Source organism: Oncorhynchus clarkii, unplaced genomic scaffold (assembly GCF_045791955.1).
Source record: "Oncorhynchus clarkii lewisi isolate Uvic-CL-2024 unplaced genomic scaffold, UVic_Ocla_1.0 unplaced_contig_2541_pilon_pilon, whole genome shotgun sequence".
Classification (NCBI taxonomy): Eukaryota; Metazoa; Chordata; class Actinopteri; order Salmoniformes; family Salmonidae; genus Oncorhynchus; species Oncorhynchus clarkii.
In genome coordinates this window covers 1-13,428 of record NW_027258132.1, presented here as the reverse complement: position 1 = coordinate 13,428, position 13,428 = coordinate 1, and the positions used below count along the sequence as shown (strand labels likewise).

Sequence of the window (13,428 nt, the reverse complement as noted above, 5' to 3'; positions counted from 1 at the left end):
AAAACATTAATATACACACAGAGCTAAGTAATAAAGTAGTTAAAACATTAACTATTGAACCTGACTGGTGTCAGGAAGAATCACCCTCTGCCTCAAATGACACCCCTGAATGGGAACAGCTGATAGACATTGCTGATAGAGTAATAGGCTCTGTCATAAACAGAGGCCCATATGCGCACTGTAAGAAAAGTATTTCCTCATTGTTGCTAGAGTAATAGGCTCTGTCATAACCAGAGGCCCATATATGCACTGTAAGAAAAGTATTTCCTGTTGTAAGATATGTCATCACCCTCTCTGCTCTGAGGGAATGGGAGGAGAATCAAAAGGTATATAAAGAGACATTTGCCATTACTTTGGCGCTGACTTCTTGAATTCTGAATTCATTTAGACAACCATTTGACTTCGGGTAAATTGACACCTGACTCAAATTACTTAAAAGATTCTAACTTGTTGGATCTGAGAAGTGACTCTCCGATATACCGTTTAACTATCGAACAGCTGTTTTGTCGCTTTGCGCCAGGTACGTGGGTGCTGATGCAAATATATCCAGAGAGTTCTCTGTAGGCTCTCGATTGAGCTCAGCATCTCGACCTCGTTGCGAGCCACTGACACTGCGGTAGTTCAACGGGGTTGAGAGGCACTCTAGTCCTTAAGGTTATCCCTTGCTTTCTCTTATGGATGTCTGAATTGACCCTGTGGTTTTGCGCCAGGTACGTGGATGCTGATGCAAATATATCCAGAAGAGTTCTCTGTAGCCTCTCGATTGAGCTCAGTATCGCGACCTCGTTGCGGACACAGACTTTTTGGTATTCCATTTGGGGCAGGGAATCACCAGCGGGTTCTCCCATCCGAGCCAAACTTGAATCTCTCGATTTAGTAAAGCACCGACTCCAATTCAACCTCTCAGCCAGTAGAGGGGAGTCGCTACCTATCTAAATTCTTAACAGAACTCTGACCGAGTGAAACTCTGCTCCTGATCTCGTGGGTCTCCTCGTCATCTCTCAAATGTAATTAAATAACTATTCTAAGTATTTAAATATAGAGATAAGTGTTATCATTGTACCAGGCATTTTATAAGAGCATTAAGTCATTTGCATGTTTTTGATTAACGCTGTGTGTGACCGAGTAACAAATTGTGTATTTTGAAGTGTGTTTGATTGTAAAAGACAAAAAACAGAGTGTTTTCAAAAATAAACGGTAGTCTTATTTTGTCTCGAGTAAAACGCCCTCCCAAGACAGTTAACGGCACGGGAGATAACAACTCTGACACTCCCCGCTACCGGGACACTGGAAACGGGGATCAATGGTCTATGACAGAATGAGTTACCATTAAAAGACAAGGAGGAAGGTGTGTCCAGTAGTGATTCATTTAATTGTCTTATCGATCTATCTAAGTTTTATTTTCCAAGCGATACATAGCCGACGGGCAGAGTAGTGAGACTAAGTTGACTAAAGGTCTTCACACTTTAAACTAGATACATCACAGAGGGGAAACACTCAACCACAGGGAAATCATATAGAGACTGGTAGGACTAGTGCTTAATAACAACTCAAGGACCAATTAGTGGTGAAGCAAAGAGTCTAGAGGATAAAGGTGAGGTTCACACATCCCATTTAGAGCTAGACCGTTGAGAGTGACAAGGCAAAAGACCTCTCTACGCGGACAACTCTTCGATATAGAAAGAGAGGCAGGGCTACGCGAGCGGTCCAGGTTATACCGAGATAACCTGAAGTATCTATAGTGCCCTGTCCAATCCATCCCTGGACGCTAACCACCTCTAGCACCCCGCTGCCGGCCAATGGGCGGGGCTGAAGGTTTCTTATCACGACAGATCTATACTCGCTTTATCATCTAGACTCCCTTTATCATCTTTGATCTAGACTCCCTTTATCATCTATGATCTTGACTCCCTTTATCATCTATGATCTAGACTCCCTTTATCATCCAGACTCCATTTATCATCTAGACTCCCTTTATCATCTAGACTCCCTTTATCATCTAGACTCCCTTTATCATCTATGATCTAGACTCCCTTTATCATCTAGACTCCCTTTATCATCTATGATCTAGACCCTTTATCATCTAGACTCCCTTTATCATCCAGACTCCATTTATCATCTAGACTCCATTTATCATCTAGACTCCATTTATCATCTAGACTCCCTTTATCATCTAGATTCCCTTTATCATCTAGACTCCCTTTATCATCTAGACTCCCTTTATCATCTAGACTCCCTTTATCATCTAGATTCCCTTTATCATCTAGATTCCCTTTATCATCTAGACTCCCTTTATCATCTAGACTCCCTTTATCATCTAGACTCCCTTTATAATCTTTGATCTAGACTCCCTTTATCATCTAGACTCCATTTATCATCTAGATTCCCTTTATCATCTAGACTCCCTTTATCATCTAGACTCCCTTTATCACCTAGATTCCCTTTATCATCTAGACTCCCTTTATCATCTAGACTCCATTTATCATCTAGACTCCATTTATCATCTAGACTCCCTTTATAATCTTTGATCTAGACTCCATTTATCATCTAGACTCCCTTTATAATCTTTGATCTAGACTCCCTTTATCATCTAGACTCCCTTTATCATCTAGACTCCCTTTATCATCTAGACTCCATTTATCATCTAGATTCCCTTTATCATCTAGACTCCCTTTATCATCTAGACTCCATTTATCATCTAGACTCCCTTTATAATCTTTGATCTAGACTCCCTTTATCATCTAGACTCCATTTATCATCTAGACTCCCTTTATCATCTAGACTCCATTTATCATCTAGACTCCCTTTATAATCTTTGATCTAGACTCCCTTTATCATCTAGACTCCCTTTATCATCTAGACTCCCTTTATCATCTAGACTCCCTTTATCATCTAGACTCCATTTATCATCTAGACTCCCTTTATCATCTAGACTCCCTTTATCATCTATGATCTAGACTCCCTTTATCATCTAGACTCCCTTGATTATCTAGACTCCCTTTATCATCTAGACTCCCTTTATCATCTAGACTCCCTTTATCATCTATGATCTAGACTCCCTTTATCATCTAGACTCCCTTGATTATCTAGACTCCATTTATCATCTAGACTCCCTTTATCATCTAGACTCCCTTTATCATCTAGATTCCCTTTATCATCTAGACTCCCTTTATAATCTTTGATCTAGACTCCCTTTATAATATTTGATCTAGACTCCCTTTATCATCTAGACTCCATTTATCATCTAGACTCCATTTATCATCTAGACTCCCTTTATAATCTTTGATCTAGACTCCCTTTATCATCTAGACTCCCTTTATCATCTAGACTCCCTTTATCATCTAGACTCCCTTTATAATCTTTGATCTAGACTCCCTTTATCATCTAGACTCCCTTTATCATCTAGACTCCCTTTATCATCTAGACTCCCTTTATCATCTAGACTCCCTTTATCATCTATACTCCATTTATCATCTAGATTCCCTTTATCATCTAGACTCCCTTTATAATCTTTGATCTAGACTCCCTTTATAATCTTTGATCTAGACTCCCTTTATCATCTAGACTCCATTTATCATCTAGACTCCCTTTATCATCTAGACTCCCTTTATCATCTAGACTCCCTTTATCATCTAGACTCCCTTTATCATCTAGACTCCATTTATTATCTAGACTCCCTTTATCATCTAGACTCCCTTTATCATCTAGACTCCCTTTATCATCTATGATCTAGACTCCCTTTATCATCTAGACTCCCTTGATTATCTAGACTCCATTTATCATCTAGACTCCCTTTATCATCTACACTCCCTTTATTATCTAGATTCCCTTTATCATCTAGACTCCCTTTATAATCTTTGATCTAGACTCCCTTTATAATCTTTGATCTAGACTCCCTTTATCATCTAGACTCCATTTATCATCTAGACTCCATTTATCATCTAGACTCCCTTTATAATCTTTGATCTAGACTCCCTTTATCATCTAGACTCCCTTTATCATCTAGACTCCCTTTATCATCTAGACTCCCTTTATAATCTTTGATCTAGACTCCCTTTATCATCTAGACTCCCTTTATCATCTAGACTCCCTTTATCATCTAGACTCCCTTTATCATCTAGACTCCCTTTATCATCTAGACTCCATTTATCATCTAGATTTCCTTTATCATCTAGACTCCCTTTATAATCTTTGATCTAGACTCCCTTTAAAATCTTTGATCTAGACTCCCTTTATCATCTAGACTCCCTTTATCATCCAGACTCCATTTATCATCTAGACTCCCTTTATAATCTTTGATCTAGACTCCCTTTATCATCTAGACTCCCTTTATCATCTAGACTCCCTTTATCATCTAGACTCCCTTTATAATCTTTGATCTAGACTCCCTTTATCATCTAGACTCCCTTTATCATCTAGACTCCCTTTATCATCTAGACTCCCTTTATCATCTAGACTCCCTTTATCATCTAGACTCCATTTATCATCTAGATTCCCTTTGTCATCTAGACTCCCTTTATAATCTTTGATCTAGACTCCCTTTATAATATTTGATCTAGACTCCCTTTATCATCTAGACTCCATTTATCATCTAGACTCCATTTATCATCTAGACTCCCTTTATAATCTTTGATCTAGACTCCCTTTATCATCTAGACTCCCTTTATCATCCAGACTCCATTTATCATCTAGTCTCCCTTTATCATCTAGACTCCCTTTATCATCTAGACTCCCTTTATCATCTAGACTCCCTTTATCATCTAGACTCCATTTATCATCTAGATTCCCTTTATCATCTAGACTCCCTTTATCATCTAGACTCCCTTTATCATCTAGACTCCCTTTATCATCTAGACTCCATTTATCATCTAGATTCCCTTTATCATCTAGACTCCCTTTATCATCTAGACTCCCTTGATTATCTAGACTCCCTTTATCATCTAGACTCCCTTTATCATCTAGACTCCCTTTATCATCTATGATCTAGACTCCCTTTATCATCTAGACTCCCTTGATTATCTAGACTCCATTTATCATCTAGACTCCCTTTATCATCTACACTCCCTTTATTATCTAGATTCCCTTTATCATCTAGACTCCTTTTATAATCTTTGATCTAGACTCCCTTTATAATCTTTGATCTAGACTCCCTTTATCATCTAGACTCCATTTATCATCTAGACTCCATTTATCATCTAGACTCCCTTTATAATCTTTGATCTAGACTCCCTTTATCATCTAGACTCCCTTTATCATCTAGACTCCCTTTATCATCTAGACTCCCTTTATAATCTTTGATCTAGACTCCCTTTATCATCTAGACTCCCTTTATCATCTAGACTCCATTTATCATCTAGATTCCCTTTATCATCTAGACTCCCTTTATCATCTAGACTCCATTTATCATCTAGACTCCCTTTATAATCTTTGATCTAGACTCCCTTTCATCTCATCTAGACTCCATTTATCATCTAGACTCCCTTTATCATCTAGACTCCCTTTATCATCTAGACTCCCTTTATCATCTAGACTCCATTTATCATCTAGACTCCCTTTATCATCTAGACTCCCTTTATCATCTATGATCTAGACTCCCTTTATCATCTAGACTCCCTTGATTATCTAGACTCCCTTTATCATCTAGACTCCCTTTATCATCTAGACTCCCTTTATCATCTATGATCTAGACTCCCTTTATCATCTAGACTCCCTTGATTATCTAGACTCCATTTATCATCTAGACTCCCTTTATCATCTAGACTCCCTTTATCATCTAGATTCCCTTTATCATCTAGACTCCCTTTATAATCTTTGATCTAGACTCCCTTTATAATATTTGATCTAGACTCCCTTTATCATCTAGACTCCATTTATCATCTAGACTCCATTTATCATCTAGACTCCCTTTATAATCTTTGATCTAGACTCCCTTTATCATCTAGACTCCCTTTATCATCTAGACTCCCTTTATCATCTAGACTCCCTTTATAATCTTTGATCTAGACTCCCTTTATCATCTAGACTCCCTTTATCATCTAGACTCCCTTTATCATCTAGACTCCCTTTATCATCTAGACTCCCTTTATCATCTAGACTCCATTTATCATCTAGATTCCCTTTATCATCTAGACTCCCTTTATAATCTTTGATCTAGACTCCCTTTATAATCTTTGATCTAGACTCCCTTTATCATCTAGACTCCATTTATCATCTAGACTCCATTTATCATCTAGACTCCCTTTATAATCTTTGATCTAGACTCCCTTTATCATCTAGACTCCCTTTATCATCCAGACTCCATTTATCATCTAGACTCCCTTTATCATCTAGACTCCCTTTATCATCTAGACTCCCTTTATCATCTAGACTCCCTTTATCATCTAGACTCCATTTATCATCTAGATTCCCTTTATCATCTAGACTCCCTTTATCATCTAGACTCCCTTGATTATCTAGACTCCCTTTATCATCTAGACTCCCTTTATCATCTAGACTCCCTTTATCATCTATGATCTAGACTCCCTTTATCATCTAGACTCCCTTGATTATCTAGACTCCATTTATCATCTAGACTCCCTTTATCATCTACACTCCCTTTATTATCTAGATTCCCTTTATCATCTAGACTCCCTTTATAATCTTTGATCTAGACTCCCTTTATAATCTTTGATCTAGACTCCCTTTATCATCTAGACTCCATTTATCATCTAGACTCCATTTATCATCTAGACTCCCTTTATAATCTTTGATCTAGACTCCCTTTATCATCTAGACTCCCTTTATCATCTAGACTCCCTTTATCATCTAGACTCCCTTTATAATCTTTGATCTAGACTCCCTTTATCATCTAGACTCCCTTTATCATCTAGACTCCCTTTATCATCTAGACTCCCTTTATCATCTAGACTCCCTTTATCATCTAGACTCCCTTTATCATCTAGACTCCATTTATCATCTAGATTTCCTTTATCATCTAGACTCCCTTTATAATCTTTGATCTAGACTCCCTTTAAAATCTTTGATCTAGACTCCCTTTATCATCTAGACTCCCTTTATCATCCAGACTCCATTTATCATCTAGACTCCCTTTATCATCTAGACTCCCTTTATCATCTAGACTCCCTTTATCATCTAGACTCCCTTTATCATCTAGACTCCATTTATCATCTAGATTCCCTTTATCATCTAGACTCCCTTTATCATCTAGACTCCATTTATCATCTAGACTCCCTTTATCATCTAGACTCCATTTATCATCTAGACTCCCTTTATCATCTAGACTCCCTTTATCATCCAGACTCCATTTATCATCTAGACTCCCTTTATCATCTAGACTCCCTTTATCATCTAGACTCCCTTTATCATCTAGACTCCCTTTATCATCTAGACTCCATTTATCATCTAGATTCCCTTTATCATCTAGACTCCCTTTATCATCTAGACTCCATTTAGCATCTAGACACCATTTATCATCTAGACTCCCTTTATCATCTATGATCTAGACTCCCTTTATCATCTATGATCTAGACTCCCTTTATCATCTATGATCTAGACTCCCTTTATCATCTATGATCTAGACTCCCTTTATCATCTATGATCTAGACTCATTTTATCATCTATGATCTAGACTCCCTTTATCATCTATGATCTAGACTCCATTTATCATCTAGACTCCCTTTATCATCTAGACTCCCTTTATCATCTAGCCACCTCTACACTCTAACCACTAGGCTACTCTGCCGCCTCTACACTCTAACCACTAGGATACCCTGCCGCCTCTACACTCTAACCACTAGGCTACCCTGCCTCCTCTACACTCTAACCACTAGGCTACCCTGCCAGCTCTACGCTCTAACCACTAGGCTACCCTGCCAGCTCTACGCTCTAACCACTAGGATACCCTGCCGCCTCTACACTCTAACCACTAGGCTACCCTGCCTCCTCTACACTCTAACCACTAGGCTACCCTGCCAGCTCTACGCTCTAACCACTAGGCTACCCTGCCACCTCTACACTCTAACCACTAGGCTACCCTGCCTCCTCTACACTCTAACCACTAGACTACCCTGCCGCCTCTACACTCTAACCACTAGGCTGCCCTGCCCCCTCCACACTCTAACCACTAGGCTACCCTGCCTCCTCTACACTCTAACCACTAGGCTACCCTGCCGCCTCTACACTCTAACCACTAGGCTACCCTGCCGCCTCTACACTCTAACCACTAGGCTACCCTGCGGTCTCTACACTCTAACCACTAGGCTACCCTGCCGCCTCTACACTCTAACCACTAGGCTACCCTGCCGCCTCTACGCTCTAACCACTAGGCTACCCTGCCGCCTCTACACTCTAACCACTAGGCTACCCTGCCGCCCCTACGCTCTAACCACTAGGCTACCCTGCCTCCTCTACACTCTAACCACTAGGCTACCCTGCCTCCTCTACACTCTAACCACTAGGCTACCCTGCCGCCTCTACACTCTAACCACTAGGCTACCCTGCCGCCTCTACACTCTAACCACTAGGCTACCCTGCCGCCTCTACACTCTAACCACTAGGCTACCCTGCCGCCTCTACACTCTAACCACTAGGCTACCCTGCCGCCTCTACACTCTAACCACTAGGCTACCCTGCCGCCTCTACGCCTCTACCTTGGCAACAAGCCTTGCCGTGCCTCAACATAATATAACGTACTGACACCTGAGCTTCTGATCCTGGCGTTACCTTGGCAACGCTCAGGAAGCGCTCCAGTCATGTATTTAAAGCTTTTCAGTGCTGGTGTTGTTTTTACGGCTTGTTTTTACGTTGCAGTATGGCTGGGCAGGTACTGCAACGTGAAGGGTCCCCTGATCCAGGTAAAAGACCTCGATGGGATCTGGACAGGGGCCTGGAGGGTCACTGTCCAGCAAAGGGAGGACCCTGGGGGCTATGGTGGGTTAAAAGCCATCCCATCCACCATAGTCCTCGGAGAGAACAGGGGCCATGTTCACTACCAGGACCAGCCCAAGCTGTGCCGTAAGTGTGGTGAACATGGCCACCTTGCAGACGCCTGTCAGAAGGTCGTCTGCATGAAGTGCCGGGAGGTGGGCCACCGCTACGAGGAGTGGCGAGCGGTCCCACCTCATCCGCGACTGCCCCTCCTCCTGGGCCAACAGGGCCAAGGCTGGAAGGAGGGAGTGGGCGGCCGCGGACCGGGCTTTCGAGCGCCAGAGGGCTGGAACGGCAGTTGCCGAGGTGGTAGTGGAGGAGCCGGTGGTGGAGGAGGAGGCAGTAGTGGAGCCGGTAGTGGTGGTAGAGGAGACAGTGGTGGAGCCGGTGGTGGTGGCTGTAGTGGAGGGCGCGGAAGGTGCAGTGGTGGAAGAAGTGGGAGGAGAGGACAAAACCCTCCCCACCCCAACCCCCCTGCCCCAGACTAATGTGACCCCTGAAGGAGAAAGGGCAGAGAAAGACGGGTCCGGAGAGATGTTCAGCGAAAGCTCCCCAAGTGGGTCAGACATCATAGGGTCGGTGTCGGAAAGCACCATGGAGACTGTGTCAGAAGGTACGGGAGAGGAGGGGGAGATTCTGAAGGACCACCTCCCCCTACGTAAAAGAAACGCTGAGGAGCTCTCTGACCCCGAACAGGGTGAGGAGAAAAAGGGAAAGGTGGAGTGGGAGAGCTCCCAGGGGGAGGAGGAACCCAGAACCTTCCCCTCCAACTCCCCCAATCAAGTCTCCTTTTTAAGTCCTATTTTAACCTCCTCTCCCTTCCAAACTCCTTTACCCCGGAGGGAGAGAGAGAAAGTCCCTGAAGACTAACCCCCTTTTAACTTTTCAATGGCTTTTCTTCTAGCACTGTTTTTACTCACCCCTTTTATGGCTTTTAAAATCACCACTATAAACGTGAGGAGCGTAAAGACAGCAACAAGAGCACAGTCAGTTTTATCCTTTTTAGAAAGGTTTAACTCTGATGTGTTTTTACTACAGGAGTGTGGTCTACCCTTTTTATCCTCTTACAGGAAATGGGAGGATAAGTGGCGGCACGGGCCCTCCATTTGGAGTGGTTCCAATTTTAACAAGAACGACGGTGTTGCCATTTTAATCAAGACCCCACAGGTGGTGGTGAAGGGGAGCACGGTGGTGGTAGGTGGGCGTGCTCTTTTAGCCAACTGTACTTTTATGGGGAGGGATTTTAACGTGTTAAACGTGTATGGTTTTAACGATAAACATGACCGGTGTGCACTTTTAGAGGACCTGCAGTCCCACATGCTAGGGAGGGATCCTCTAGTGGTGGGTGGGGATTTTAATTGTGTTTTAAGCAGAGCAGACAGGAGAGGGGCAGGAGGGGATTTTAAGGTAGACAGGTCAAGTGTTTTATTGCAAGGGCTGTGCAGGGATTTTAAACTGACTGACTGTTTTAAAACCCTGCATCCAAGAGAGGAGGGCTTCACCTGGACCAGTGGTGATGGCACCAGAGCCTCTCGCATTGATTATCTGTTTACCCGGGACTGTCCCCCAACTGATGCTAGAATAACCCCTGCTTTCTTCTCAGACCACGTAATGCTGACGTGCACCCTTTCACTATCTTCGGGTGTGACTGTGGGAAGAGGGCCCTGGAAACTGAACTGCTCCCTTCTAGAAGATGATAGAGTAGTTAGTCAGTACAGAGAGCAGTTCAGCCAGTGGCAGACGCTACAGGACTTCTTTGACACGCGAGCACAGTGGTGGGAAATGGTGAAGGGAAGGACAAGGACCTTCTTTAGAGAGATAGGAAAGGAAAAAAGCAGATAAAAAGATAGACGCATGGTGGGACTGCAAAAGCGACTGGAAAGGTATTTTAACCTATTCCAACAGGGCCTTGATTTTAACCAAGAAATTAAAGAAGTAAAGAAGGAAATGGCACTTTTAGCAGAACAGAGAAGCAAGGGGGTTATTTTAAGAAGCAAGGAAAGGGAATTAGAAGAAGGGGAGAAGTGCACTAGGTACTTTTTTAAGAAAATAGTTAGTAAGGGTAGGATTATGACAGGATTGAGAAACAAGGACAGGGTTTTAAAAACAGATACAGAGGGAATAAAGGAAGTGGTCGAGGACTTTTATGGGGAACTGTTTGGGGTAAAAGATGTGTGCGAGGGAACAATGGGGGACCTTTTAACATACATCGACAAGACCTTACCCAATACAGACAACCTGAAAAAAGACCTGACGAGGACAGAAATCGACCAAGGACTGAAACGTTTTAAGAGGGGTAAATCACCGGGGGAGGACGGCCTCCCTTTGGAGTTTTATCTGACCTTTTGGGATGTTTTAGCCGACGAACTTCTGACTGTTTTTACTGACTTCGAACACCTCGACAGACTACCCGACAGTTTTAGAGTGGGGATCGTGACTCTTTTACACAAGAAAAACGACAGGACGGACCTGAAAAACTGGAGACCGATTACCCTTTTAAACTTTGATTGTAAACTTTTTACCAAGGTTTTAACACTCAGAATGTCTTCTGTTTTAGGGGAGGTGATCCACCCGGACCAAACCTGTGCCGTGCCCGGAAGGAAGATCACGGACAGCCTGATACTGATCCGAGATGCCATCTGTTATGCGAGAGACAGAAACATGCGGCTTGTAGTCCTAAATTTAGATTTTGAAAAAGCCTTTGATCGGGTCTCGCACCAGTACCTCTTTAAGGTACTGCAAAAAATGGGTTTCCCGGACAGGTTCTTAGCTTGGGTGGGACTGCTGTACGGGGACATCACCAGCAAAATCCTTGTAAATGGGCATCTGTCAAAAGCAGTGGGAGTACACTGCGGCGTCCGTCAGGGCTGTCCGTTATCTCCCCTTCTGTTCGTGGCCTGTATTGAACCACTGGCACAGGTCTTGAGAAGGGACCAAGGGATCAGTGGGGTGGGTATCCCGGGGAGTGGGGGGATGACCGCCAAGTGCGTCTTTTACATGGACGACGTCAACATTTTATGTACCGACCTTTTATCCGTCGACAGGACTCTGGACAGGACTGACTGGTACGGACGAGCCTCTGGGGCGAGACTGAACAGAGACAAGACAGAGGCCCAATTCTTCGGACCGTGGGCAGACCCAGACTTGACCAGACTACCTCTGACAGTTAAACTGACGGACATAAGGGTACTGGGGGTAAAGTTTGACCGGGGGGGAGGAGGGAGCGGTAACTGGAGCGGAATCCTGGGGACGGTAAGACAGAGACTGGGTTTTTGGGGACTACGACAGCTGACTTTTGAGGGCAAGGTTTTAATCATTAAAGCTGTGATTTTACCTGTGCTTTTATTAATCAGTTCTGTTTTTATCCCCACTCGAAGGAGCATTTTAGACCTGGAGCGGACGCTTTTTTACTTCCTGTGGGGAGGCAAGTGGGAGAGGCTGAGGAGGGAGGTGGTCAAGAGGCCCAGGTCCAAGGGGGGGAAAGGCTTGCCTGACCTCTACTTGTTCCTGGGCAGCCGCTACACAGCGTTACATCTGACTCTTGCCACCTCCCCGGTCAACAACAAGACCCAGGCCCTCGCACGGTTCTGGCTGGGATCTTACCTCAGGACTCTGAGGCTGATCCCAGTCGACCTGCGAGCCCCAGTCTCTTTCCTGCTACCCCCGCACTACGTCCAGCTCCAGAAGTTTTTAAGACATTTTAAACTGGAAAAAGAAACAGTCACGGTTTTAACAAAACACCGCTCTCTTCTCTCTCTTGTGCAGGATCGGGAACCAGTGTGTCCAGTGCGCGGGCTCGCTATAGGTGAGCCCACAACGGTTTGGCGCAACGTGGCCCATCCTGCTCTCCTGAATCGGCATCGGGACCTGTCCTGGATGGTCGCCCACGAGATCCTCCCGGTCAGGGCCGTTATGCACTCACGGGGCATGGCGAGGACATCCGCGTGCCCCCGACCAGGCTGCGGCCAAGAAGAGTCGGTGAGGCACATGCTCTGGGAGTGCAGAGCCGCCAGGGACCTGTGGAAGGAAGCAGGCCCCCTGATCACCTCGTGTCTGCCAGCAGGGGAGGACCTAACACCTCAGCTCGTGCTGTATGGGGTGGGCCGAAGGCCCATTCCATCGAAGGCCTTCACCAAGCTCTGGCCCACCCTCACGTGCCTGAAGGAAGCACTGTGGTCCTCCCGTAACCTGCTGGTAGCGAAAAACGTAGAGACCACCCCCCAGGCAGTGGCCATGGTAGCCACGGAAGCCCTGGGGTGGTACGGAAGGAAGGGGGCCTCGACCCCAGGCGAAGGGTCCCCCACAACACCCTAGGTCCCGGCGGCCACGGCCTGACAGCGCTGCGGCGCCTAGGGCGATGCGCCTAGGGGAGAGATCTCCTCTGGGCCCCGAAGGACGGGACGATGATCTATTCAGAAAGAGCAGGATGAGGTGAGCTTGATAAAGACTCACCCCCCTCCTGTACAAGGGACTGAAGACAGCCTTTTAACAAAGTGATTTTTT

General features: G+C 44.4%; 1 protein-coding gene across 2 annotated transcripts; it reads left to right on the top strand.

The window, feature by feature from the left end:
* Window positions 1-428: 428 nt before the first annotated feature.
* On the top strand, window positions 429-13,291 carry LOC139395767 (uncharacterized). 2 transcript variants are annotated; one of them, XM_071143127.1, is made up of 3 exons: window positions 449-1,007; window positions 9,996-10,119; window positions 12,691-13,291. In XM_071143127.1, coding segments are annotated over exons 1-3 (675 nt in total). In that variant the 5' UTR covers window positions 449-1,005; the 3' UTR covers window positions 13,240-13,291. The 2 variants fall into 2 exon arrangements, 1 of the variants encoding a protein (XP_070999228.1); XR_011630581.1 differs by lacking the exon at window positions 9,996-10,119 and having other exon boundaries at window positions 429-1,007.
* The last annotated feature ends 137 nt before the right edge of the window (window positions 13,292-13,428 follow it).